Source organism: Balaenoptera physalus, assembly GCF_965194825.1.
Source record: "Balaenoptera physalus genome assembly, chromosome: 10".
Lineage (NCBI taxonomy): Eukaryota > Metazoa > Chordata > Mammalia > Artiodactyla > Balaenopteridae > Balaenoptera > Balaenoptera physalus.
The window spans coordinates 19,358,662-19,385,272 of NC_138889.1; the positions used below are offsets into that span (position 1 = coordinate 19,358,662).

The 26,611-nt window shown below is 38.2% G+C and overlaps 1 protein-coding gene across 1 annotated transcript in view; it reads left to right on the plus strand.

The window, feature by feature from the left end:
- Window positions 1–14,255, plus strand: part of ZW10 (zw10 kinetochore protein) — a 34,437-nt gene extending 20,182 nt beyond the window's left edge. Inside the window, exons 9-16 of the mRNA XM_082411073.1 lie at window positions 674–856; window positions 3,648–3,886; window positions 5,941–6,012; window positions 8,095–8,264; window positions 9,107–9,237; window positions 9,827–9,958; window positions 10,746–10,948; window positions 13,653–14,255. Of these exons, the coding sequence (XP_082267199.1) occupies window positions 674–856; window positions 3,648–3,886; window positions 5,941–6,012; window positions 8,095–8,264; window positions 9,107–9,237; window positions 9,827–9,958; window positions 10,746–10,948; window positions 13,653–13,773 (1,251 nt within the window). The 3' untranslated portion in view covers window positions 13,774–14,255. The remainder of the gene's footprint in view (window positions 1–673; window positions 857–3,647; window positions 3,887–5,940; window positions 6,013–8,094; window positions 8,265–9,106; window positions 9,238–9,826; window positions 9,959–10,745; window positions 10,949–13,652) is intronic.
- The last annotated feature ends 12,356 nt before the right edge of the window (window positions 14,256–26,611 follow it).

Genomic DNA, 26,611 nt, shown 5'->3' on the forward strand with positions numbered 1-26,611 from the left:
ATTGTTTTTCTATTTGTGTCAGCTATAGTAGCTACTATGTGACGCTTTACTTTTTGGCTGCTTTTTAGTGTTTCCTCGAACACTACAATAAGTACAATAGTCCCCCTTTATCTCTGGGGCTACGTTCCAGTTCCCCCAGCGAAGGCCTGAACCTGTGGATAGTACTGAACCACATATGTACTATGTTTTTTCCTATACTAATGGGCAGGTAGTGTATATAGCATGGATATGCTGGACAAAAGGATGATTCATATCCTGGGCAAGACAGAGCAGGACGGCACAATATTTCATCATGCTACTCAGAACAGCACACAGTTTAACACTTAGGAATTGTTTGTTTCTGGAATTTTCCATTTAATATTTTCAGACCATGGTTGACTGTGGGTAACTGAAGCCGAGGATAAGGGGGGACCTTCTGTCTATTTATTTTAAAATGTTTGCACCTTTACTAAGCAGAGTCCAAAACTTCTAATGAAGATGCTCTTCCTAATGAATTTAAGGCTAGAAAAAATGAATAATATTTTTATACCTAGTAATTGATGGTCTTTTCTAAAACTTAAATGACCAGCTGGTCCTTGTTCTTTCCTATACATTGGATTTGAAATTTTAGTATTGGAAAGGAACATATGTATTTGATTCTTTTCCTTTTTTTTCTCTTGCGTTTCTTTCTCAGATCATACAGTCCACTGAAGAATTTGAAAATGCCTTAAAGGAGATGAGTTTTTTAAAAGGGAACACTACTGATTTGCTGAAATATGCCCGTAACATCAATTCTCATTTTGCTAACAAGAAGTGTCAGGATGTGATTGTGGCAGCTAGAAACCTAATGACTTCTGAGATTCACAACACTGTGAAGGTAATGGGGGGTTACAGGGTGTTACCTTGTATTAGGAAGCAGCTCATTTTTGAGATGACTATGGTAGAGTGGAAGAGCACTGACCATTGCTGAGCTCATTGAGGCGAGTTATTAATCTTCTTAAACATTAGTTTTCTCATCTTTAAAGAGGTCCTAATTCCTACCTCTTTTATAGGGTATTGTGGGGTCCAGTTGAGATAATGCACATAAAAGCATTGTATAAATTAAAAAAGTCTATGGGAATGTAATAGATTACTGTTGTTGAAATCAGAGAGTATATCAACCTATAGAGTTTTCTCAACTTTATCACGTGAATTTTTAGTATACAATTTCGTGACAGGTATTGTTATATCCAGAGATTATATCCTGCTGTGAAATGTTGACTTTATCGCTTAGGCTAAAGAGGTGCTAGTTTTGAAGTTAATAAAAACAAACAAAAAGATGTGATCTTTGTATGGTATAAACAATTATCTGTAAAATCCGTGGACAAATTAATTTGCATTGAGGGTAATTTCCTCCTTTGACCTTAGATAATTCTGTGTATTTTTTTTAAACATCTTACATATATAAAATAATATTTGACAAATGTAAGGTGTTACTTAGATTAAAAGAAGACATACACTAAAGTAATCCCTTAATAGAAAATTCCTCAGCCATTTATCTGTTATCGCTGAGAGGACTGCACCCTTCCTCCCTCTGTCCTTTCTGTCATCCCCCACTTTCCTGGGGGTAGGTACCCTGTTATAGTGTCCACTTCAGTAAAATATTAAATTAGCCATTTGAGGTGCACAGATATTAACACATTTTGATGTAATCTTGGGTTGTTAAGGGAGCCGAAATGCACTCAGTACTGGGAACTGGGCTGCAGGTTTTTTTCACATGAATATCACTTACGTCACTCTTGTGCACAGAATCCAGTGGCTTCCCATCTCATTCAGAGAAAGACCCAGTAGCCTTGCAGTGGCCTGCACGGCCTCCTGTGAACTGTCCCTTTGTTGCCTCTCTGACTCCATCTCCTATTGCATTCCTCTTCAGTCACTCTGCTCATTTGCCAGGCCGACTCGGCTGCAGAACTTTTGAACCTCTTTTTCCCTCTGCTTGGAATATTACCACAGACTTGCTCCCTTTCCTGACCACTCTTTTAAGATTGTGACCTCCCACTATTTCCTGTACTCTTTCCTTGCTTTATTTTTCTTCATATCACTTATTATCAGTAAATATTCTGTATGAATTATTTATTGTTTTTCCCCTCTAGAAAATAAGCTCTATGAGGGCAGGGTTGGTTTTTTTTTTTTCCTGTTTGTTTTGTTCTTTACTGTTTTGTTTACTGTTGTATCTGTAGCATCAAGAAAATACCTGGTGCATACTACTATGTACTTAGTAAATATTTGGTAAATGAATTAATATATATCCCATTAACTCTGTTATGACTCCTTGTTATAAATAGGATTGTTACTAGATCACTTTGTGACTCTGGGCTAAATCTTTTAACCTTGTTGGACCTCATTTTCCTCTTCTGTAATATGACAGAATTGAACTAGATAATCTCTGAGCTCCCTATTCAACTAGTTTTGACATTTTATAAGACTGTATTTTCCCCCCAAGTACCCAAATCCTAATGATGTAGCTTCCCCTAGATCAGAGCTTCTCAGCAGTGCCACTGTTGACATTTGCGGCCAGATAATTCTTTGCTCTGGGGGCCTGTCCTGTAGGATGTTTAGTAACATCCCTAATCTCTACCCACTAGATGCCAGTAGCACCTCTCCCAGTTGTGATGTTTGTATTCTCATTTAAATGTCATAACAGCCCTATGAAGTAGACATTATTATACCATTTTACAGATGGCAAGTCTGATGACTTAAACATTTTTATTAGACTTGGAATTAGACTAATAGTTAGTCTAATAGTAATTATTAACTAATTAATAAGTTAATTAGACTTGGAATTAGACTAATAATTAGTCTAATATTAGACTTCTTCTGTCAGAAATTTTCCATAGAGGTCCAGTATGTGCAGAGCAGAGTTGCTCTTCTTGCAGTAGGAACCTGCTGCTTCCACATGCTTAATCTCTCCTTTTATTGGCCCCTGAGGCATCTTTGAGAAGCAAGGTTTGAAAACCATTATTGTAGTGCAGTTTCTTCATATTACAGTGAGAAAACTGAGGTCAAGAGAGGTTAAATGACTTTGTTAAAAGTTAGGGTAGAAAATATCACTGATGTTTTCAAGCTAGAAGCCTAGTGTTCTTTCCTTTAGTCTTGACCAAGTCTGGGTATTTTCATTCTGTATAAATGTTAGGGAAGCTTTTTTGGTTTTTGTTTGGAATTTTGTTTTTAAGAGCAGTATAAGCTAGCCTGAATGTGTTGTTTCTTTGAGTAAGCCAACACATGTTTCTGGTGGGAAATAATTTGTTTAATGACAGTGGAACACAAGTCATACTGGTGTGTGTTAATCTAATAGTCTAATCTGAGAAAGAAGATTTTTGAAGGTCCTTTCATTTACCTGAAGTCTTGGGCCAGTTTCACAGCTTTGCTGTTTCCACCAAGAGTGAGAGTGCACAGAAGAACTAGAAGAACGGCACAGGAAAGGGATCGCTCATTCCTTATGACGTGCTTTCACCCTAGATTGAGTAGTCATTAAAGTACTGCCATCTTTACTCAAATCTTTTAATTATTCTGTAGATCCACAGCTTAATCATCATGGAAGCAACTGGTATCTTATTCCTCACTGTATGCTTGCATTTGGATTATTCTGAGGACAATGCATTTTCTTTGTTTCTGTATTTGACTCTTAGATTACTCCTGCTTCTAAGATAAGTGTGCCAGATTTACCTAGTCCTGCTGAGGATGACAAGCTACAAGTACAGAAGGTGTCCACAACTCAGTACAACGAAGTGATGAATTTAGAGCCTGAAAATACGTTGGACCAACATTCCTTTTCTTTGCCCACATGCCGCATCAGTGAATCTGTGAAGAAATTAATGGAACTCGCCTATCAGACTTTACTGGAGGCAACAACTAGCAGTGATCAATGGTACGAGTTCTGAGTCCTCTGAAAATGTCAATGACTTGGTTAAATGTATATCTAAACTAGACATTTATTAAGAAAATTAACTGGAATTCTTTGGGTTTTCTTATCTTGTTAGTTAATATTTTTTTCCCTAGAGAAAAGTATAGTACACAGGTATGTATTGATAATTAACTTTTATTTACAATAACATATAATCTTACAACAAGGTATGAGAAATAAAAGCATTGTGTGGATGGACAAATGGGTTTGACATTAAAAACTGTTAATCACTTTTTAACAAAAAGCTCTTTAATTTTTGTTTACTTTTAACTTTATTTGACTTCAATGATATTACATGAGAAAGTGCTTGTGAAGAACTTAGAATGCTACCTGGGAAATAATTAATACTCAGATGTTTATCAGTATTGGTGGTGGTGGTCTTAGTGATAGTTGTACCATCTGTTTCAGCATGCTCTGGCCCTTTAGCTTGACGTTCATTTTACCTTTTGAAATCTAGGCCCTAATTAATTTACATTTTAAATGTTAATTTTAAAGCAGTAATAGTTTGTTGGGCAGCCAAAGGTAGAAGGAAAAGAATGGAATGCACCAACATTCTGATTTCTCCCTTTCAAGAAGATTTCTTCTAATCAATATTGTATTCAAGGTACCCAAACTCAATCCATATACTTGCACATTTGTACTGAATCTCTTTTTGTTTAGTAGGCTCTTCCCCTACTCCTAAACTTTATAAATTGAGGAGAAAATGGTAGCCAGTAGCCCAAGTTGATTATAGAGCAGATTTACAAAAGCCTCTTTAGTTTGGATCTGTGTGTAGTAGTATTTTTACTTTTCATCCTCATAGTAGAAAACAGTTTCAATTAGGGCTTGACTTAACTTGCATCTTCCGATGGGCTTCTGGAGTTTCAGTTTTTATCTCCATGTACAAACTAACCCCTTTATTTCATTCTGCTCTAGAAAGAACATGTTCACTAAGATACTTCCATGACTTTAATGAATCATTATATTCACAAGTCCATCCAGTTTTAAATCTAAGTAGGAAGAAAAATACATGTAAAAGGAATTATGCACTCCTTTGGCAGAATAATATAGGAGTGACTATTTCATTACATGGCATTCACTTGAAATGTACCAGACCAGAAGTTAGGGATGCAAGGCAATTTTTCCTAAGAGAATATCAAACAGTATTTTTGTATACTGAATGTGTATGGACATTCTTCCCACCAAAAAAGTAGTTTTAACAGGATAAACAAAAACACAACTACATTATAACAACTCACTTTTCCTATATCAAACTTCAAACAGCAACACATGCAACAAAAATAACATGAAATAATTTAGTCAGGTATCATAGTAATCAAGTTATAACAGTGTTTTGGGATATAGTGACCATGACTAATTTTTAAAAATTATTTGTGGAATTCCTGTGATGTATTCAAGGTACATAGTTTAAGATATTCTTATGCAGAAGTAAGCTACACAAACCTTATATTTGCTCTTCCTAAGTGCTTTTTAATAATAATCTTTAGGTGTTCTAAGACCAGATTTAAAGGGCAAGAAAACTTGAGGTTGGATTCTACCCTAGAAATGTTGATTCATCTCCTTGCATTGGGGTGAGAAGGAGGGAAGGTGGAGGCTGAAAGGCAAACTGGTTCCGACAGCACCAGTGAGTGCCTTTATTGATACCTTGCCCTTTGCAGAGTGTGTCAGTGAGTAGGTGACATTTGCTCGAGGCTTAGCTCCATTTGTTACTGAAGGGATACTCTGGGTACTGGCAGAACACAAATTGATAAATGGAAAAGAGGCTTTGGGTTGAATGCTGCTATTCTTAATATTATTAATGGGTCCAGGTTTTTAGACCTGCAGTCTAGTTAGTGAATACCGGCTGAGAATCTATGCCATCTAGAGGAATGGTGTTCTCAGCAGTGACCAAGGCAGCTGTTCTCTCCAGCTGTAGTTTTAGCTGCTGACTCTCACTTCAGGTGCACAGAGTTTGAATTTTTTTTCTCATTGCCAATATATCCTTATGCATTTCTGTTGAAACTGTGTTTTCCTTTTAGTGCTGTTCAACTTTTCTACTCAGTGAGGAATATCTTCCATTTGTTCCATGATGTTGTACCAACATATCACAGGTATGTGCCACTGTGTCTGACTTCTGTGTAATATTGTAGGTCAAAAATGTTTGTGAGTCAGGTTAAAACCAGTAATTTTATATTCCCACCAAAGATAATTGGTTACTAAAATTCACAATAAAACGCACTAAACATTTACATTACATGTTTAAAGGACATTGGTCATTTATTAATAAATTAATAAGGGTACTATAATCTTGCAGTATAGTAGGTGACACAGATTTAAAGACTCAAAAGGACTTTACCCTGTTACTGATGGTAGGTACTTACAGAACTGCCTCACCACTTTATTTGGTTACAAAACAAAAAGGTCATCCATCACTCCATATTGCTATCCAGTAAACATACCACATTTTCCTTTGGCATTCATAGCTTTGCAGACTTAATACCACAAGAGATTGCTATTTAACTGTCGATCAGCCGCTCTTAGCAATCTTAAGCTGTATTTACCTAATGTCTTGGTTTTTTAAGGTTTCTCTTAACATTAATCTGAGAAGTTACTCATAACTTTAAGCCTCCAGGAGTTCTCTCTGTTATCCAAATTAAGTGTTTTGGATACCTTTTACAAATGTTTTAAATAATATGTCAACAAAGCTATTCCTTAGTCAAGGACTCTGGTTTCAAAGAAAAAAATCAGTTTATTGTTTGTAGTATTTTTTAGTTCAGATTTTTGAACAATTGAGATGTTTTTAAGTAGGACCAGTTATTGTTTTTGTTCTAAAAGACAGCTTATTTATTGTAAACATTATTTTTATTTGTATTCTCTTTGCTGTGGCTTAAAACTTTTATTTCACTATCTACTTAGGTAAAGGAAAAAAAACATCTTCGGGTCAGCTAATAGCCACGTCCTTGGGGATTCAGAGACAGTTGGCTTAGGGGTTTTCATGCTTAGAAACATTTTTCACACTGGTGTGGAGTTAGATTTCCCTCTTTTTCCCCATTGTATGATCTGGGAACTTTATGCTAGACCAGTGGTTTATAAACTTCAGTGTGTGTCAGAATCACCAGGAAACCTTGTTAAACTACAGACTGCTGGATCCCATGCCTGAGGTGTCTGATCAGTAGGGCTGGGGTAAAGCCTAGAATTTTTAACAAATTTCCAGGTGATGCTGATGTTGTTTGTCAGGGGACCACACTTTGAGAACCGCCGTTCTAGATTAGAGTTCGCAGCTTTGGCAGTATTTTAGAGTCTTTTATGGACCTTTAAGAATATATATTTGCTTAGGCCCTACCCCTAGAGATTTTGATTTATAGGTATGGTTTAAGATTCAACACATCTCTCTTTTTTAAAGCCCTACGATGATTCTGATGTTTAGCCCAAAGTGAGGACAACTGTCTTAGATTGTTAGTTTCCAGTTTTGTATATTCTAGCCTGACATTGAATCAGCAAACTAGGAAGTATTAATTGAATGACTGCTAGTGGATATGTAGCAGAGGTATAAGACAAGATCTCTTCCCAAGCTGGGTAGGTAGACTAATATGTGCAGAAGAATTAGAGCAGTGATTTTCAATCTTCTATGAAAATTTAAAATCACATGGGAAGATTTTAAAACATATAAATGCCCTGGCTTCACTCAGAGGTTGTGATTTAATTTGTTTGGGGTGAAGTCTAAGCGTCTCGATATTAAAATTTCTCAGGTGACCCTAATCTGTAGCCTGCTTTGAAAACTAGTGAATTAGAAAATAGTTGAGTGCTTCATTATACAAATGAAATGGGAATTTGGAGAAAGGGGAAGCAAACCTGTATTTCCACAGACTTATCAGTGTTAGATTTCAAGGGAATTATGATATACAGCTATGCCAGGTTTCTAGTATAAAGAGTTGGCACAGGTAAACATCTTGATTCCCATGTTCTTTTTTGTTAATCACTAGGATAGTTTTAAAGGATAAGGTCCCATGCAGGCAGAACAACCTCAGTGACTGAGTGGGAGTGGGAGTGATGAGGTTATGCCTGTTATGTACAGCATTTATACAGTAGACAATGATTAACACCTAGAAATACATTAAAAGAGTAACTTTTCATCAACCCCAACTTCAATAACAGGAGATTTCTTTCTTTTCCTACGCTTCCTCCTGACCTAGGGAGAACCTTCAAAAACTGCCCCAGTTGGCTGCCATTCACCACAACAACTGTATGTATATTGCTCACCACTTGCTGACCCTCGGGCATCAGTTCAGATTACGTCTTGCCCCCATTCTGTGTGATGGCACTACTACTTTTGTGGATCTTGTACCTGGCTTCAGGAGACTTGGTAACTGATACTTTAAATTTAGGAATCATATTGATAATGCAGCTTATCAGACTAGTATCTTTGTAATTTATGAATGCAGCAGTTAGAAATTAGGTGGTGGTCCTGAGCTGTATTGGAAAGTGGGAGGGCATTTAATTTGCAGGTGTTCCCAGTTATTTAGTTTTATAAAGTGAATGCAGTCTTTTGAAAGCATTACTTTTTCATGACGTGATTTCATGGTACATTAGTGTTCCAGACTGCATTGCTGGTGTGCAGTGAATTCACCAAATCAGAGTTATGTCAGTAGAGTGACACATACTAAGATGTAGTGTGACAATTCTGTTAGCATTGTTGGTAAGAGCTCACTAATGACAGTGCTTATTCTTTTGCAAAACCTCAAACTAGCTCCCTTCTGTTCTACCTCCCTTAGCTTTACTTCTGATTATTAAAAATCAAAAGAAATGAAATGTGGGGTAAGTCAGTAATGATAGCCTAAGAAAAGCAGAGAATCTATATGATTTACTTAGCTTTTCAATTTCTGACTTTTCCCTTAGGTGGTGTAGATATATCAGAAAAATAAGCAGTTACTTCTGCTGTATAAGCAGTTTTTCTTATCTGACTCTGGACAAACTGTTGGAAAAGACTTACTATCCTGAGGGTGGGCTTGGAGGGACTGGCTAATGTATTAGAAGTGATGTTTCTAGTAACCTTAGGGCAACCTTATGATGTTATCTAACAAGCAGTTGTTTTCAAATAGGCAAAATCAGATATTTGGTTCATGCTTGTCTCTCCTCTTCCACCCTGGTTTTGCACTGTGTAATTGAACAACTTTTAGAATTCTTTATTCTCTTTTCTTATTATAGGGACAGAGTGTTTTTTGGCCCAAATGCGGGCACAGAAAGGAGAACTTCTGGAAAGATTATCAAGTGCTAGAAACTTTTCAAACATGGACGATGAGGACAATTATTCTGCAGCAAGTAAAGCAGTCCGACAGGTGGGAGGCTGTTGTTCCCTCTGGAATTTGTACTCTTTCTTTAGATGCTCCCCACCTTGTTTTTTAAGCAGCAAAGAGTATGTAACAGGTAGCTCAGTTCATTCCCCAGAACTCCCATTGGAAAATGTGGCTACCTTTTACAGTCTTGTTTACGATCTTTCCCTTCCCCTACCCCACCAAGTCAACAGGAAGCTATCTTCCCATCAAGCCACTAGTGATGGGAATAATAAGTCTGTCATAGCAAGTATTTAACCCATGAACTTAGGTTTGGGAAATTTGAAATACTAGCTTTCATCTTAGAAAAATGCCTCTCTCTCCTAAGTGACTTATCTTTTTACTAGCTTTCCCATCCTCAGAATAAGTCAGTTTTTCATCTAGCAGAGATATCACTAGGGTGAAATATTCAAGAAGCACATGTTCCTGATTACTTTACCTCACCGTGATATAACACCTCTTCTCCCATACACACACACACACACACACACACACACACACACACACACAAGCACGCACACAATAAATGTAAATCTAGAAAAATGTGAGTTGTAACAATCTCTCTTCCATGTAAATATCTGTATTCTTCTGACAGGTACTGCACCAACTAAAGAGACTTGGAATTGTGTGGCAGGATGTCCTGCCAGTGAACATATATTGCAAGGCTATGGGGACTTTACTCAGTACAACAATTTCTGAGATCACTGGCAGAATCACTGCCCTAGAGGTAAGGGCCATTAGATGTCTCACCAGACTTGAGATGCAGTATTGTCACTTTCCTAAGGAAGTGATGTTGAAGTCTCATTTTTAGTCAACACAGATGGTGGAAGAAATTGTTCATGTTTCATGTCTAACTCATTATACTGTTATTTTTTTTCACTTTTATCTTAATTCTGTTTTGCTGGAGACTTGCTAATCTCTCTCTTTCATACCTATATGAGAAAGTAGGATTACACTGCTTCTCCATCTAGCATCTGTGTAAATTATGAATGAGGAGGTTGGAAATGGGGCAGTGCTCCCAAAATGTAAAGTATGAAGTCATACATACTTAACATGTACGTGAACTAAATAATTTAATTTAGTAAAGTGAAATGCAGCCTTGTGCAGGTACCACTCTACCAACACACTCGTGAGGTTGGGACTATATGTGTGACCCTACGGGAAAGTCGCCTGGACTCTGCCAGCTGATACCTCTAAAGTGTAGACTGGCTAAACCCTTGTGATAACAATCCCTGCTTTGCAGCAAACTGCACCACATTCTGTTGGAGAAATGGATTTTTTCATGCAGGCAAACTGAATTACCGACAATCTGTTGAAACATATTTTGTGTCATTCTAGCTTTAGGAGTATTGTCAGAACTGATGAAATCTAGTGTCTAGTAAGTCGTGCTAAATTGGTTGGAAAACATCTTGCTGTGGCTGACCCCCTGAATAGTATACATCAAAGATCTGCTTTTTACTTACTACTAAGCTGGCCCAATTCTGTTCTGTTGTGTTCCCTTTGTGCAAAATCAGGACATCTCTACTGAAGATGGTGATAGATTGTATTCCTTATGCAAAACAGTGATGGATGAAGGACCTCAAGTATTTGCACCTCTGTCTGAAGAAAACAAGAACAAGAAATATCAAGAAGAGGTTCCGGTCTACGTGCCAAAATGGATGCCATTCAAAGAATTGATGATAATGTTACAAGCCAGCCTGCAAGAAATTGGGGATCGGTGGGTAAAATCCTTCTATAGGATTTATATATCTCTTCACAGCTATAAAAGAGTATTAGTGCCATTAAGAGCAGTGCTTCTCTCTGTTTCTTAATATTACTCAGGAAAGTTTCATATTGAGTAGCAGTAGGTGGGGCCTTTGCATGGTCTATCATAGTGTGGATCTCATGACCACTTTTGATAACGTAAAGACTTCTTGTTTCTATTATTTTGGTCTTGAGCATGTTGTTTTGTCATGCTGTACGTATGATCTTGTACTTCTTGCACTTACAAGGAGTACAGCCATCTGACACCTGGATGGAAATTCTTGCCCATTTTAATCAACAGCGGATGCATTTTAAGATTGGCTTTGATATGTTAACAGAGAAGTGACTTTTATCTGTAAGAATATTCAGCATCAAACCATTGTTTGATTGACCAGCAGTTTTTCTACAGGGAGTAAAGTAGTTTTAGAGAGTCAGCACCACACACGTAGAAAGGATTCATCTTTTCTTAAATATAGTAGATGATGTTTTCTCTCAATACCATCAGTTAATGTTGCTGTGCTCTGTAATTGTATGCTATGTCGTATCATACTGAGTGTGTGAAGGTCATTAATACTGTGCAAAAACAGGTTAGATGTGGGCTAGTTATACATCCTTGGATGCTTTTATTATTGTCTTGGTATATTTTTAACAAGCATGCATACCTTGTATAGGGAACTCACTGAATAGGCATTAAGGTCCATATCCATCCCTATAGCTACTTGTCTGTCTACTTTGGCTTGGTTTATTATAGATGCCCAATTACATTAGACTAGTTGTCCTAGATGTGTCTGAGTTGTTCCCAGCAAATATTATCCATTCTAAAACAAGGTAAATGAGATTTTTTGCTTGAAAACAAAAATCACATCAAAATACCTCTGACTACATTTAGTATAAAATTTGATTTATTCATTTGTTATTTACAAGTCCTTAGTGAGTTATGTCTTCAGGTAAGACTCCAGAGGGCAGCAGATAAGAATTTTTCTTTCTGCTGTTAAAGGGCCCGCTGGCAGCCCAAGAATGATCGTTAATTCTTTGTTATGAGAAAAATTACAATACTGATATATCTCAGCTTCTTTTCTTCTGCCTGGGAAGATTTTTTTTCCTCCTAGAGATTTCAGTAAATATAAGGATAACTAATTGAGAAAAATTTTTTTACCAAGGAAACTATCTCCAGCTGTGTCGTTTAAACATTTAAAATTTATAAAATATACATATGAAAGAGTACAGTATATATAACATATATTCACAGTTTAAAAAAAAAAGTGAAATAAATGTTCATGTACCTATTACTCAGCTTAAGAAAAATATTACCACTATCTTTGAAGACCCTTATCTACCCTTTTCCAAATCATCCTCACTAGAGGGGTAACCACTATCTTGAATTTTGTGTTATTTATCTCCTTGCTTTTCTTTATAGTTTTACCACATTTGCACATATCCCTAAATGGAGTCTCCTATAACTTGCTTCTTTTGTTCAGAAAATTCTTTCATGACGGTGTCTGTAGCTGCGGTTCATTTTCACTGCTGTATCATATTCCATTATATAAATATTTCATAGTTTTTTAAAAAAACTGAGTTATAATTAACATACAATATTATATTAGTTTCAGGTGTACAACATAGTGATTTGATATTTTTATACATTATGAAATGATCACAGCAGTAAGATCAGTTACCATCCATCACCAAAGTTGTTACAGTATTATTGACTATATTCCTCATGTGTATGTTACATCCCTGCCCGTGACTTATTTATTTTATAGATGCATGTTTCATGGTTTATCCTGTTGCTTCACATTTTCACCAGTATTTGGTATTATCAGACTTAAAAATTTTTGCTAGTCTAGTTGCTATGAAATGGTAGCTCATTGTCATTTTAATTTATATTTCCCTAAATTCTAATGACATTGAGCATCTTTTTAGTGATCATTTTTCTTCTATTGTAAAATGCCTGTTTATTTTTTTTTTATGTTGGGACTCTGTGTGTGGTTTTTTTTTTTGAAGTATAGTTGATGCACAGTATTATTAGGTTACAGGTATACAATATAGTGATTCACAATTTTTGAAGGTTATACTCTCTTTATAGTTATTATTGGGTATATTTCCTATGTTGTACAATATAGCCTTGAGGCTTATTTTATACACAATAGTTTGTACCTCTTAGTCCCCTACCTCTAAATTCCTCCTCCCCGCTTCCCTCTCCCCACTGGTAACCACTGGTTTGTTCTCTGTATCTCTGAGCTATTCATATTTTTTACCCTTTATTCTACGGGGTTGTTTGTGATTTCATATGTATTTTTTATACCTATCCTTTGTCAGTTAAAATGTGTTGCCTGTGGTTCACTTTTTAAAGTAGTTACAGATCCCATTACTCTATATAACCATGTGAGGATGTGGTCATAATTGTCAAGTTCAAACGGGCTTAGTGAGTATAGAATGAGGGAGAACAGTTTTATCTTCCTAACTTGGTCTCATAGTCTGTCTATGCTGTTACCAAAATGCAGCCAAGAAGCAGAAGATGTCAAAGGTACTGACTGGTAGATTCGTAAAGAAGGGGAAGAATGCCAGGATTTGTTTTATTTCCATTTTAAGCAAATACACTTTTGGGATCAAGTACACAATTTAAAAATCTGGCTTATACTTAATAGGAAATAGAAATTGTGTTTTTCATTTTGCAGGTGGGCAGATGGAAAAGGGCCCTTGGCTGCTGCGTTCTCTTCCAGTGAAGTAAAAGCTTTAATTCGTGCCTTGTTCCAGAACACAGAAAGAAGAGCGGCTGCCCTTGCCAAGATTAAATAGCTCCATCTTCCTGAGAAAGCTGTGTCTTGAGCAGGTGGATTCCTTTCTTGGCGTAATTAGTCTTCAAAGACTTCTTGGAATTACCTGTTGGTTTTGGTGAACTGATATATCATGGAAGTTTGATTTCACCTAAGAACGCCTTACCTCCTGGCCTGTATGAGGTTTTGTTGAAGAACTGGATGTTAGGATAAGATGTCAAATGAAGCACCTCAATTTGTTGTCTTTTTAGCCACCCTCCCTTGATAAGAAACTATAGGGTGACGTTGTTTCATGTTGCTTCCAGGGCCCTCTGGGAACTGTATCCATTGAAAATATAAGCCCTGGCCTTGGATCAAGGAATCCAGGTCATTCCAAGAGTCAGGATAAAGAATTTGTGAGAGATGGGAGATATATTTTGGAGGGCAAGAGAACCATAAATTGGTCTTGCAGGAATTAAGAAGACTTCCTTCAATATTTCTTTCCAATAAATAATGCTTTTCAGAGTTAAGGGTGAGTGTCTTTAATAACATGGGGACTTTGACAAAAGAGACCATCAAGTTTTCCTATCTTTTGTGCCATTCTTTTTATCGACATTTATGATCCTCACAGAGGACTCACTGACTTACTGTCTTTCTTCATGACACTATCTGATAATTTAACATTTCTTTCAGTATAAATTTTTGGCACTTTTTGCTATTTCAACTAAATTATATATTTTTTCTGGCTGAGCCACGTGGGTTGCAGGATCTTAGTTCTCCTACCAGGGATTGAACCCGGGCCCTCAGCAGTGAAAGCAAGGAGTCCTAACCACTGGACTGCCAGGGAATTCCCAGACTAAATTCTATTTTATTGGTTGGATTTTTTTTTTTTTTTTTTTTGTCTTCTCAAATTCCACCGTTTCTGTACCTTATCAAATGGCAAAGGTTTTAAATTGCAGTGTTCCTTGGGTATGTATGTGCCATGAGATGCTAAGTCTGGGTTCGGTAGCCTAATCTTTTATTTGGTGGATGTGGGTAATCCTTCAGCTCAACCTTCTGTGTTTTTAACTCTTTGCAGCCATTGGAGGTTTATATTCTATTAAAATTATTCTCTGTAGGACTCTGGATTGTCTCTCTTCACCCTGAAATGTGGAATTCGCTTGTGAAAAGCGGGTAAAGAGTGGGATCTTTGTGTGCCTTGGAGGAGATGCTGTCTGGAGCATATTTTCAGTACAGTGGGCCTGCTTCCTTAGGCTCCAACCCCTGATCCCTGGCACACATTCTGCCTTCACCTTCTTGTTCTTAGTTCGAGCTCAGCCCCTACATTCTGGCTGCTTAGTTTTTCTTTTACCTATTGAGGGGTCATAGAAGAATGAATTAGAAAGAAGATTGGTTTCTTTTTATAAGAGAACTCAGCTGTGGTTAATGACAACCTATCTGTCTATACTCAGCATATCCTACTCTGAGAACGCACAGAAAAAAGACTTGCCTGAACCAACTTAGTTTTTTTGAGAACAAAGTAGTTGTCTCTCTTGAGAGGGGGAAGGGACCATTTTCACAGGTGAAGAAAATACCTGTTTTTGAAGATCCACACCATTTCAGGTAGCATTCTTTTTTCAGCAATTGAGAGGATGGGGAACTAAGAACAGAACTGAAGTAAATGCATTGCAGGACTGTGACACACATAGCAGATTTCTTTTGTTCCTAGAAGCTATTCCTGTTGCTTGACAGGTAGAGCAGTTGGGGGGTGGGATCTCTCGTAACTGAAATGCACACTCCTCTCCCCTTCCCTTCCCCCGTTAGCACAGAAAACTGCGTCATAGTTCTTCCGAGGCTCTGTAGACGCCGTCCCTCGGGACTCCTTCCTCTAATGAATAGTTTGCATGTCACGGCACACAGAGTGGGCGACTCCATCCTCACCCCTGGCCAAGGCAATTGACAGCCGGTGGTTACGTGGATATTCGTTCTGGTTAGGAACGAGCCATCTGACTTAGCTACATGGGAGTTGGGTCTGGCAGCTCTTACAGGGACCTTGAAGGTACCTATTCAGATAGGGAACCTGAGACGGAATGGGAGGGGAACCTTCTTCCTCTAGGAAGAGCGTGCAGATTATGTGAGTAAGGGAAATTTACGAGGCTTGACTCATTCAGTGGATCTGTAGGCCAACGGGAAGAAACCTCTTCCCAAATGACACCCAGAACTATACAAATGACTGGGAAATGAAATTCCAGAAGGGGTCCCCAAGATATTAGTAAAAAGGAAAGTTTTTGTTGAAAAGAACCTAAATCCCTTAGGTGACTTGATAGTGGCTGCTGTTACATTGTGGACCCTGAATTGTTGGTGACCCATTCATGGTCAGTTTTGCACTGGATTTCTCTCTGAAATGGGGATCCTCCAGATGGCATCTTTCCTCAGGCCTGGGAGCAGCACAAGGCATCTAGGCCTAGCGTGTGGAAATGGAAGCAGGGAGCCTGTCCATTTTACCCTGGGCTTGCATTCTGGCCTTGACCAGCCCAGGAGGGTCATCCAGACTCTGCATGCATCTATATTATAAACTGTGACATATCACTGAACAATCACTTGTGAATAGATCAAACAATATTTTCTTTGATTAATAACATTGTTAGAAAGGATATGGATAATCCTCTTTCCATGCCTGCAAATACTTAACGCTATCGCTTAAGGCAATGACTCCCAGCTTTTTGTGGGGTTTCATTCTATTTTTATTTGATTTCCAAAGATTTTGTCTATCTTGTGAAAGTTCTGAGAGGTGCACACACATCCTCTGGGGGTGTTTTTGTTATAAGAAAACTGGCCCAAAGGAGTAGTTTGCCCAAGCTCCACAGCTAGTTTGTGCCACGGAGAAATGAAGGCATGTATAGGAGTGAGTTCTTAGTGAAGGAGGTAGCTGTAAATTCAGGAAGGAATAAGGCTTTTGGAAACTGCCTCACATATAAAAAGTCTTGGCACAAAGTAGCCTTTTTAAATTGGGTTTTGATGCCCACGTTCTTCCTAATCGTGGAACTGATTTTGAACATTGGTTTTGTGATAACTTCCTCCTAAAAATAGGCATTTAGCTAAAGCCTAAAATTTCCTGAAAGTTACAAAGCCCCAATTTTGAGAAGTTTTTCAATTATACGGTTTAGACAGCAATTCCTCTCCTTGTCATGAGGAGTTTGGTTGAGAAGTTTGTGATGTCACGTGATATAACTGGAGCTAGCCTTAGATGTCTCAAAACCATGTTATGAAATCTCTGCCTCAAGTCTGGGGAGGAGGGCAATGGTTCTGATGAGCTATGTATAAGTTCTGCACTCCTCAGGAATCGGGTGCCCCAGATTTCTTGCGTAGGGCGAGAGAGCGGGGTGGGAGTGGATGGGTCTTAGCTGCTCCTGCTATTGAAGAAGGCACTAGTACCAGGGCCGAAGACACCTACTCCCTCCTTTGTCTCAGCTTTGTAAGTGGTTCTAAAACTTCCTACATTTATTCTACTTACATTTATTGGGTGCCAGGCATTGATCCAGTCACTCAACAACACCCCCCCCCACCAAAAAAAAACCCCACAAAAATTCTTTTTCTCTGGTGATTTAAATTCTGGTGCTGAAGACAGATAATAAACATGAAGTAAGTAAATTAGATAGTATGTCTGAAGATTTTTAAGTGTATGCAAAAAATAAACATAAGGTGATAAATCTGAACTCCTCTGGAATTCCAGGGCTGGAGGAAAGAGGAGTGAGCTGACATTCTGAATGGGAGGGTCAGAGGGCACCTCCCCGAGACAGTGGGTAAGCCATGTGGATGTCTGGGTGCAGACAACTCTGAACAGAGAGACCAGCCCTTGCAAAGCCCTAAGGTGGGGGGCAGTGTGTCTGGTGAAGGAATAGCAGAGAATGAGGGAGAGAGGAGGAGGAAAGGTGGTGAGAGATATAACAGGAGAGGAGGGGGCAAGATTGTGTAGGCCATTAGAAGGATTTTGGGTTTTTTTTTTACTCTGAGTCAGATGGGAAACTAGTAGCTTAAAAAAAAAAAAAAAAAAGGAAACGTATAAAAGAAGAGAAAATAGAGTGGTGAACCCCTAGGTACCCACCACCCATCTTCAGCAATTGTGGTCATACAGCCAATCTTGTTTCATCTGTGCCCCCCGCTCACCCCCGCCCCATTGCTCCCGCAAACACACACTGAATTGTTGAAACAAATTCCAGGCAGCATATCATTTTAAACCCAGGGCTCGTTCCTGTGAAAAGTCTGAATGTTGTTTCTTGCGAAGCTTTCTCTTTTTCCATCTCTCTTTCAGCCCCTGTCATCCCCCCTCTCCTCTGCCGGCAGGAGTTGTTCTCTAGCTGCCCGCCTCCCCCCTCCTTTTTCCCCAACCTCAGTTCCCCACTCAGGCTCAGCCTGTATCCACTCCACTCCCATCCCCTGAACACTGGGTATTAAATAACAAACATCTTAAATGCAGTTGACAGCTGACTCACTACCACTTCCGCTTTGCATCCTCCTTCCCTCTGCCCAGCCGCTTGCTCTAGCTAACCCAATCCCATGGTTTCTGGGTGTTCAAAAGTTGCCCAGGAAAAGACTCCTCTTGCTGATTATTTCATCAGAGAGGATATCTCCTGCCCCCTTAGAATCAGATTCTCCTGGGTTCCTCTCACAGAGAAGCCCAGTAGACATGGCGACCCAGCTCCAGCTATTGGGTGTTGGCTGGAGTCTGGGACTGCCTTGGTTTAAGGCAGAGCAACCCCCTTCCCTAAGGGGTGTCTGGGTCAAGTGGCGTTAGGAGTGGAGCAGCTGCTGCCTGGCTTCTGTCTCCCATCTCCACTCTCTGACTTTAGAAATGCTGCCTTACAAGAATATTAATTATTTTCATGTGCATGAAGGGCTCCATTTATGCTTGATTACCATGCAGCATGATAAAAATTATGCATAGCATTAAGTATGTCAGGTTAACTTTGTTGTAAATTTCACTTAATTTCCGTACTAAGTTCTGTTCCTAAATGCATACTCTAGTTTGTTTGCCATATCCATATCTACATTATTATTATTCAAAACTAAAAAATTAGGACTTCTTGTTCACCCTCTATCTATTTAGTAATCTTTTCTTTGGTAATATTAACTTTAATCGCATTGGTCTGAAGTAGCAGTAGGTCTTCTGCCCCCTTTTTGAAAACTGGGACACTTGCTCATCTCAAGGACTATGTAACTTGGATTTGTGATTACATCTGAAGTTTCTAAGTCCCATGAGATATAATTCCCCTGAGTGTAGAACTGTGAACTCATTTAAAATCCAGGTTTTCTTTTTTCTATCTTTTCACCTATCTTAGCTTTCATTTTCCTCTCAAATATGTTTGTTCCACCCTTTCCAGTTGGAAGATAATTCTCCTTGATAGGAACAGGGAAGCAAAATAGTGTTTGAGTTGTTCAGTTCTTTGTGTCATTTTTTTAACATCACATTATCAACTGCGAGTATAGCCGAATCCTTTTTGTTCTTGGAAACACCATCCTCTTTCTCTGTGCCCCCAAATTCCTTGAGATAATGTTTTTCATAAACTTCAGCATATTCTGGGCTTTGATCTTCCTGCCACTATTTTTTCATGTCCAGGCCATTCTTATATTTTTGCGTACGAAGGGCCTATTTTTGTTGAACCCATCACTTGTTTTCATTTGCAGCCACACTCCTGTTTTTTAAATTGTGTTGTCATATTTATTATACAGTCAGATTTTCAGTTTTGAAATACCCCCCTCCTCTTTCATTCATAGTATGATGTCTTTTTATTTTTATTTTATTTATTAAGCTATAGTTGATATACAATATTGTGTTAGTTTCAGGTGTACAGCTTCAGATTCTTTTCTATTTTGGGTTATTATAAGATATTTAATTTAGTTCCCTGTGCTATGCAGTAAATCCCTGTTGTTTATCTGTTTTACATATAGTGGTGTGTATCTATTAATCCCATACTCCTAATTTAATACCTCCCCTTCCCTTTTCCTCTTTGGTAACCGTATGTTTGTTTTCTATGTCTGTGAGTTTGTTTCTGTTTTGTAAATAAGTTGATTTGTATTATATTTTTAGATTCCACATATAAGTGCTATATGATGTCTTTCTTTTAGAGTCTATGGCCGTGAGATTATTTCTGGCATTTTTTGGTGCTCTTTGAAATATGCTTTCCTAAAGCCAGGGCCTGTGCCTAGGCCAAATCATTTCTTCCTCGCCTGTTGTGAAATTTGCAGTCATTCTCTAACTGATGTTTTGGATAAAAAGTTCCCCTCTTTGCTTCTTTGGCTTTCTGAAAAGCGATTATTAGCAAGGCAATTAAAAAACTCATTGGACATTCTGGTTTTTAGCAGAGTGGGACCTCTAGTAGACTTATGGAAAGCTGAAATCCCCTATATCCCTGTGTCAACTTCTTATTCATTAAAAAAAAATATCAGCCACCTCTTCCATCTGGCTGGGTGGTGCCATAGTACATGCACGTGGAGTATTATTTCTAATTTTCTGTTTCTCTTTACTCCAAGTGCCTGGTTGTTTAGCATTCACTTTATTAACCTATGAGCATTGAACTTGGGATTCCCTGAGAACTCAATAAAATCTTTCTGGTTTTGTTTTTTGCTAATTTCTGCCAGCAAATCAGTAAGAAGCAAAGAGTAGCTCATTTAGAGGAGAAGCAGACCTATATGACAACTAATTTTTTGTTTTTTAAATGAGTTTGTGAGTCCACTTTTTTTTTAAATTAATTAATTAATTTATTTTTGGCTGTGTTGGGTCTTCGTTTCTGTGCGAGGGCTTTCTCTTGTTGTGGCAAGCCGGGGCCACTCTTCATCGCGGTGCGCGGGCCTCTCACTATTGCGGCCTCTCTTGTTGCGGAGCACAGGCTCCAGACGCGTAGGCTCAGTAACTGTGGCTCACGGGCCCAGTTGCTCCGCGGCATGTGGGATCTTCCCAGACCAGGGCTCAAACCCGTGTCCCCTGCATTGGCAGGCAGATTCTCAACCACTGCGCCACCAGGGAAGCCCAACAACTAATTGTTTTATAAAGTCACGGCCTCATTAAGAAAGTAATGTTATTCTTCCATGAAGCAGAAACAGGAAAAACCTTTTTTGATTTGCACTGAAGTATATTTCCCCTTGGAGTTTGCTTCAGAGTATAAGAAAGGGGCTCCTGAGAAGCCCCTAATCTTGGTTCTCTGTTTTTTTGTTTTGCATTTCTGGGAAAAGAGTAGTAGGAGCTATGGGTGAGTACGTGGGGATGAAAAGGGAAGGGAAGAAAGAGCTCTGATCGTTTGGAGGATCTTTGTTGCAGCCAGCTGGTCTACCGAGACTTGGATAAGAGGAAGGGCAGAGGAGGCAGGGTCGGGGGGTGAAGTGCCAGCGTGGGCTGTGGAGTCACACACACCTGGGTTTCATATCCAAGTCTACACTTACTTAGTTCTGTGACCTTGGACGAGGTATTTATTCTCTCTCAGACTCAGAATTTTCACTTGTAAAATGGGGTTAATAAGATGACTGACCTCATGGGGTTGCTGTGAAGATTTAATGAGATAATTTATGTAAAACACATAGCATAGGGCCTGGCACAGATCAATGATCTGTGTTAACATGTTAACTCTAGTGTTTAGCACTTCAAGCTCAGTGCACTCAACTTAGAGTTTAATTATGTAGGTGGTTCTCTAACTGAATTGCAGCTTTTTGAGGGTAGGAATGGTGTCGAATGCTTTTCGTGGACAGAGTAAACTTAATAAATAATTATGGATTGATTTGAATTCAGCCCCACACAATGTGTGACAATGTGGCCCAAATGAAGAGAGAAGTGGGGCATCTTTGTGGTGTGAGCTGGAGTGTCCTTGTAAGGAGCCCATGAGATCTCTAACATTGGAAATGTTTGATTTTGGTCCTAGGAGAGCTTCCTCCCTTGACTGTGTGTGGATATTTGTATATTTGTATATGTATAAAAGCCTGTTTGTTTAGAACTGGAGATACAGTTCTTGTTATCAGGACTCTTCAGCACTAACTGAAGGCCTGACCGTGTCCCTGAAACACTGCTAAATTCTGCAAGGGTTCTGAACCAGGCAAGAGCCAACCATCCCAGTGCACTTGGAATTTAGCATATTTGATTTACATTCTAATTCTCTGGAAGTTGGTCTTCAGCTTTCACAGGATAACTTTTATTTTGTTATTTTTAATTTAATTTAATTTATTTTTTTAAACAGCAGGTTCTTATTAGTCGTCAATTTTATACACATCAGTGTATACATGTCAATCCCAATTGCCCAATTCATCACACCACCACCCCCCACCCTCCGCTGCTTTCCCTGCTTGGTGTCCATACGTTTGTTCTCTACATCTGTGTCTCTATTTCTGCCCTGCAAACCGGTTCATCTGTACCATTTTTCTACGTTCCACATATATGTGTTAATATACGAGATTTGTTTTTCTCTTTCTGACTTACTTCACTCTGTATGACAGACTCTAGATCCATCCACATCTCAACAAATGACCCAATTTCGTTCCTTTTTATGGCTGGGTAATATTCCATTGTATATATGTACCACAACTTCTTTATCCATTCGTCTGTCGATGGGCATTTAGGTTGCTTCCATGACCTGGCTATTGCAAATAGTGCTGCAATGAACATTGGAGTGCATGTGTCTTTTTGAATTATGGTTTTCTCTGGGTATATGCCCAGTAGTGGGATTGCTGGATCATATGGTAGTTCTATTTTTAGTTTTTTAAGGAACCTCCATCCTGTTCTCCATAGTGGCTGTATCAATTTACATTCCCACCAACAGTGCAAGAGGGTTCCCTTTTCTCCACACCCTCTCCAGCATTTGTTGTTTGTAGATTTTCTGATGATGCCCATTCTAACTGGTGTGAGGTGATACCTCATTGTAGTTTTGATTTGCAGTTCTCTAATAATTAGTGATGTTGAGCAGCTTTTCATGTGCTTCTTGGCCATCTGTATGTCTTCTTTGGTGAAACGTCTATTGAGGTCTTCTGCCCATTTTTGGATTGGGTTGTTTGTTTTTTTAATACTGAGCTGCATGAGTTGTTTATATATTTTGGAGATTAATCCTTTGTCCATTGATTCGTTTGCAGATATTTTCTCCCATTCTGAGGGTTGTCTTTTCGTCTTGTTTATGGTTTCCTTTGCTGTGCAAAAGCTTTGAAGTTTCATTAGGTCCCATTTGTTTATTTTTGTTTTTATTTCCATTACTCTAGGAGGTGGATCAAAAAAGATCTTGCTGTGATTTATGTCAAAGAATGTTCTTCCTACGTTTTCCTCTAAGAGTTTTATAGTGTCCGGTCTTACATTTAGGCCTCTAATCCATTTTGAGTTTATTTTTGTGTATGGTGTTAGGGAGTGTTCTAATTTCATTCTTTTACATGTAGCTCTCCAGTTTTCCCAGCACCACTTATTGAAGAGACTGTCTTTTCTCCATTGTATATCCTTGCCTCCTTTGTCATAGATTAGTTGACCATAGGTGTGTGGGTTTATCTCTGGGCTTTCTATCTTGTTCCATTGATCTATGTTTCTGTTTTTGTGCCAGTACCATATTGTCTTGATTATTGTAGCTTTGTAGTATAGTCTGAAGTCAGGGAGTCTGATTCCTCCAGCTCCGTATTTTTCCCTGAAGACTGCTTTGGCTATTCGGGGTCTTTTGTGTCTCCATACAAATTTTAAGATTTTTTGTTCTAGTTCCATAAAAAATGCCATTGGTAATTTGATAGGGATTGCATTGAATCTGTAGATTGGTTTGGGTAGTATAGTCATTTTCACAATATTGATTCTTCCAATCCAAAAACATGGTATATCTCTCCATCTGTTGGTATCATCTTTAATTTCTTTCATCAGTGTCATAGTTTTCTGCATACAGGTCTTTTGTCTCCCTAGGTAGGTTTATTCCTAGGTATTTTATTCGTTTTGTTGCAATGGTAAATGGGAGTGTTTCCTTAATTTCTCTTTCAGATTTTTCATCATTAGTGTATAGGAATGCAAGAGATTTCTGTGCATTAATTTTGTATCCTGCAACTTTACCCAATTCATTGATTAGCTCTAGTAGTTTTCTGGTGGCATCTTTAGGATTCTCTATGTATAGTATCATGTCATCTGCAAACAGTGACAGTTTTACTTCTTCTTTTCCAATTTGTATTCCTTTTATTTCTTTTTCTTCTCTGATTGCTGTGGCTAAAACTTCCAAAACTATGTTGAACAATAGTGGCGAGAGTGGACATCCTTGTCTTGTTCCTGATCTTAGAGGAAATGCTTTCAGTTTTTCACCATTGAGAATGATGTTTGCTGTGGGTTTGTCGTATATGGCCTTTATTATGTTGAGGTAGGTTCCCTCTATGCCCACTTTCTAGAGAGTTTTTGTCATAAATTGGTGTTGAATTTTGTCAAAAGCTTTTTCTGCATCTATTTAGACGATCATATGGTTTTTATTCTTCAGTTTGTTAATATGGTGTATCACATTGATTCATTTATATATATTGAAGAATCCTTGCGTCGCTGGGATAAATCCCACTTGATCATGGTGTATGATCCTTTTAATGTGTTGTTGGCTTCTCTTTGCTAGTATTTTGTTGAGGATTTTTGCATCTCTATTCATCAGTGATATTGGTCTGTAATTTTCTTTTTTTGTAGTATCTTTGTCTGGTTTTGGTATCAGGGTGATGGTGGCCTCATAAATGAGTTTGGGAGTGTTCCTTCCTCTGCAATTTTTTGGAAGAGTTTGAGAAGGATGGGTGTTAGCTCTTCTCTAAATGTTTGATAGAATTCACCTGTGAAGCCATCTGGTCCTGGACTTTTGTTTGTTGGAAGATTTTTAATCACAGTTTCAATTTCATTCCTTGTGATTGGTCTGTTCATATTTTCTATTTCTTCCTGGTTCAGTCTTGGAAGGTTATACCTTTCTAAGAATTTGTCCATTTCTTCCAGGTTGTCCATTTTATTGGCATAGAGTTTCTTGTAGTAGTCTCTTAGGATACTTTGTATTTCTGCAGTGTCTGTTGTAACTTCTCCTTTTTCATTTCTAATTTTATTGATTTGAGTCCTCTCCCTCTTTTTCTTGATGAGTCTGGCTAATGGTTTATCAATTTTGTTTATCTTCTCAAAGAACCAGCTTTTAGTTTTATTGATCTTTGCTACTGTTTTCTTTGTTTCTATTTCATTTATTTCTGCTCTGATCTTGATGATTTCTTTCCGTCTGCTAACTTTGGGTTCTGTTTGTTCTTCTTTCTCTAGTTCCTTCAGGTGTAAGGTTAGATGTTTATTTGAGATTTTTCTTGTTTCTTGAAGTAGGCTTGTATAGCTATAAACTTCCCTCTTAGAACTGCTTTTGCTGCATCCCATAGGTTTTGGATCGTTGTGTTTTCATTGTCATTTTTCTCTAGGTATTTTTTGATTTCCTCTTTGATTTCTTCAGTGATCTCTTGGTTATTTAGTAACGTATTGTTTAGCCTCCATGTGTTTGTGTTTTTTACGTTTTTTTTCCTGTAATTGATTTCTAATCTCATAGCATTGTGGTCAGAAAAGATGCTTGATATGATTTCAATTTTCTTAAATTTACTGAGGCTTGATTTGTGACCCAAGATGTGATCTAGCCTGGAGAATGTTCTGTGTGCACTTGAGAAGAAAGTGTAATCTGCTGTTTTTGGATGGAATGTCCTATAAATATCAATTAAATCTATCTGGTCTATTGTGTCATTTAAAGCTTCTGTTTCCTTATTTATTTTCATTTTGGATGATCTATCCATTGGTGTAAGTGAGGTGTTAAAGTCCCCCACTATTATTGTGTTACTGTCGATTTCCTCTTTTATAGCTGTTAGCAGTTGCCTTATGTATTGAGGTGCTCCTATGTTGAATGCATATATATTTATAATTGTTATATCTTCTTCTTGGATTGATCCCCTGATCATTATGTAGTGTCCTTCCTTGTCTCTTGTAGCATTCTTTATTTTAAAGTCGATTTTATCTGATATGAGTATTGCTACTCCAGCTTTCTTTTGATTTCCATTTGCATGGAATATCTTTTTCCATCCCCTCACGTTCAGTCTGAATGTGTCCCTAGGTCTGAAGTGGGTCTCTTGTAGACAGCATATATATGGGTCTTGTTTTTGTATCCATTCAGCAAGCCTGTATCTTTTGGTTGGAGCATTTAATCCATTCACGTTTAAGGTAATTCTCGATATGTATGTTCCTATGACCATTTTCTTAATTGTTTTGTGTTTGTTTTTGTAGGTCCTTTTCTTGTCTTGTGTTTCCCACTTAGAGAAGTTCCTTTAGCATTTGTTGTAGAGCTGGTTTTGTGGTGCTGAATTCTCTTAGCTTTTGCTTGTCTCTAAAGCTTTTGATTTCTCCATCGAATCTGAATGAGATCCTTGCCGGGTAGAGTAATCTTGGTTGTAGGTTCTTCCCTTTCATCACTTTAAGTATATCATGCCACTCCCTTCTGGCTTGCAGAGTTTCTGCTGAGAAATCAGCTGTTAACCTTATGGGGGTTCCCTTGTATGTTATTTGTCATTTTTCCCTTGCTGCTTTTAATAATTTTTCTTTGTCTTTAATTTTTGCCAATTTGATTACTATGTGTCTCGGCATGTTTCTCCTTGGGTTTATCCTGTATGGGACTCTCTGCACTTCCTGTACTTGGGTGGGTATTTCCTTTCCTATGTTAGGGAAGTTTTTGACTATAATCTCTTCAAATATTTTCTCTGGTCCTTTCTCTCTCTCCTCTCCTTCTGGGACCCCTATAATGCGAATGTTGTGTTTAATGTTGTCCCAGAGGTCTCTTAGGCTGTCTTCATTCCTTTTCATTCTTTTTTCTTTATTCTGTTCCACAGCAGTGAATTCCACCATTCTGTCTTCCAGGTCACTTATCCGTTCTTCTGCCTCA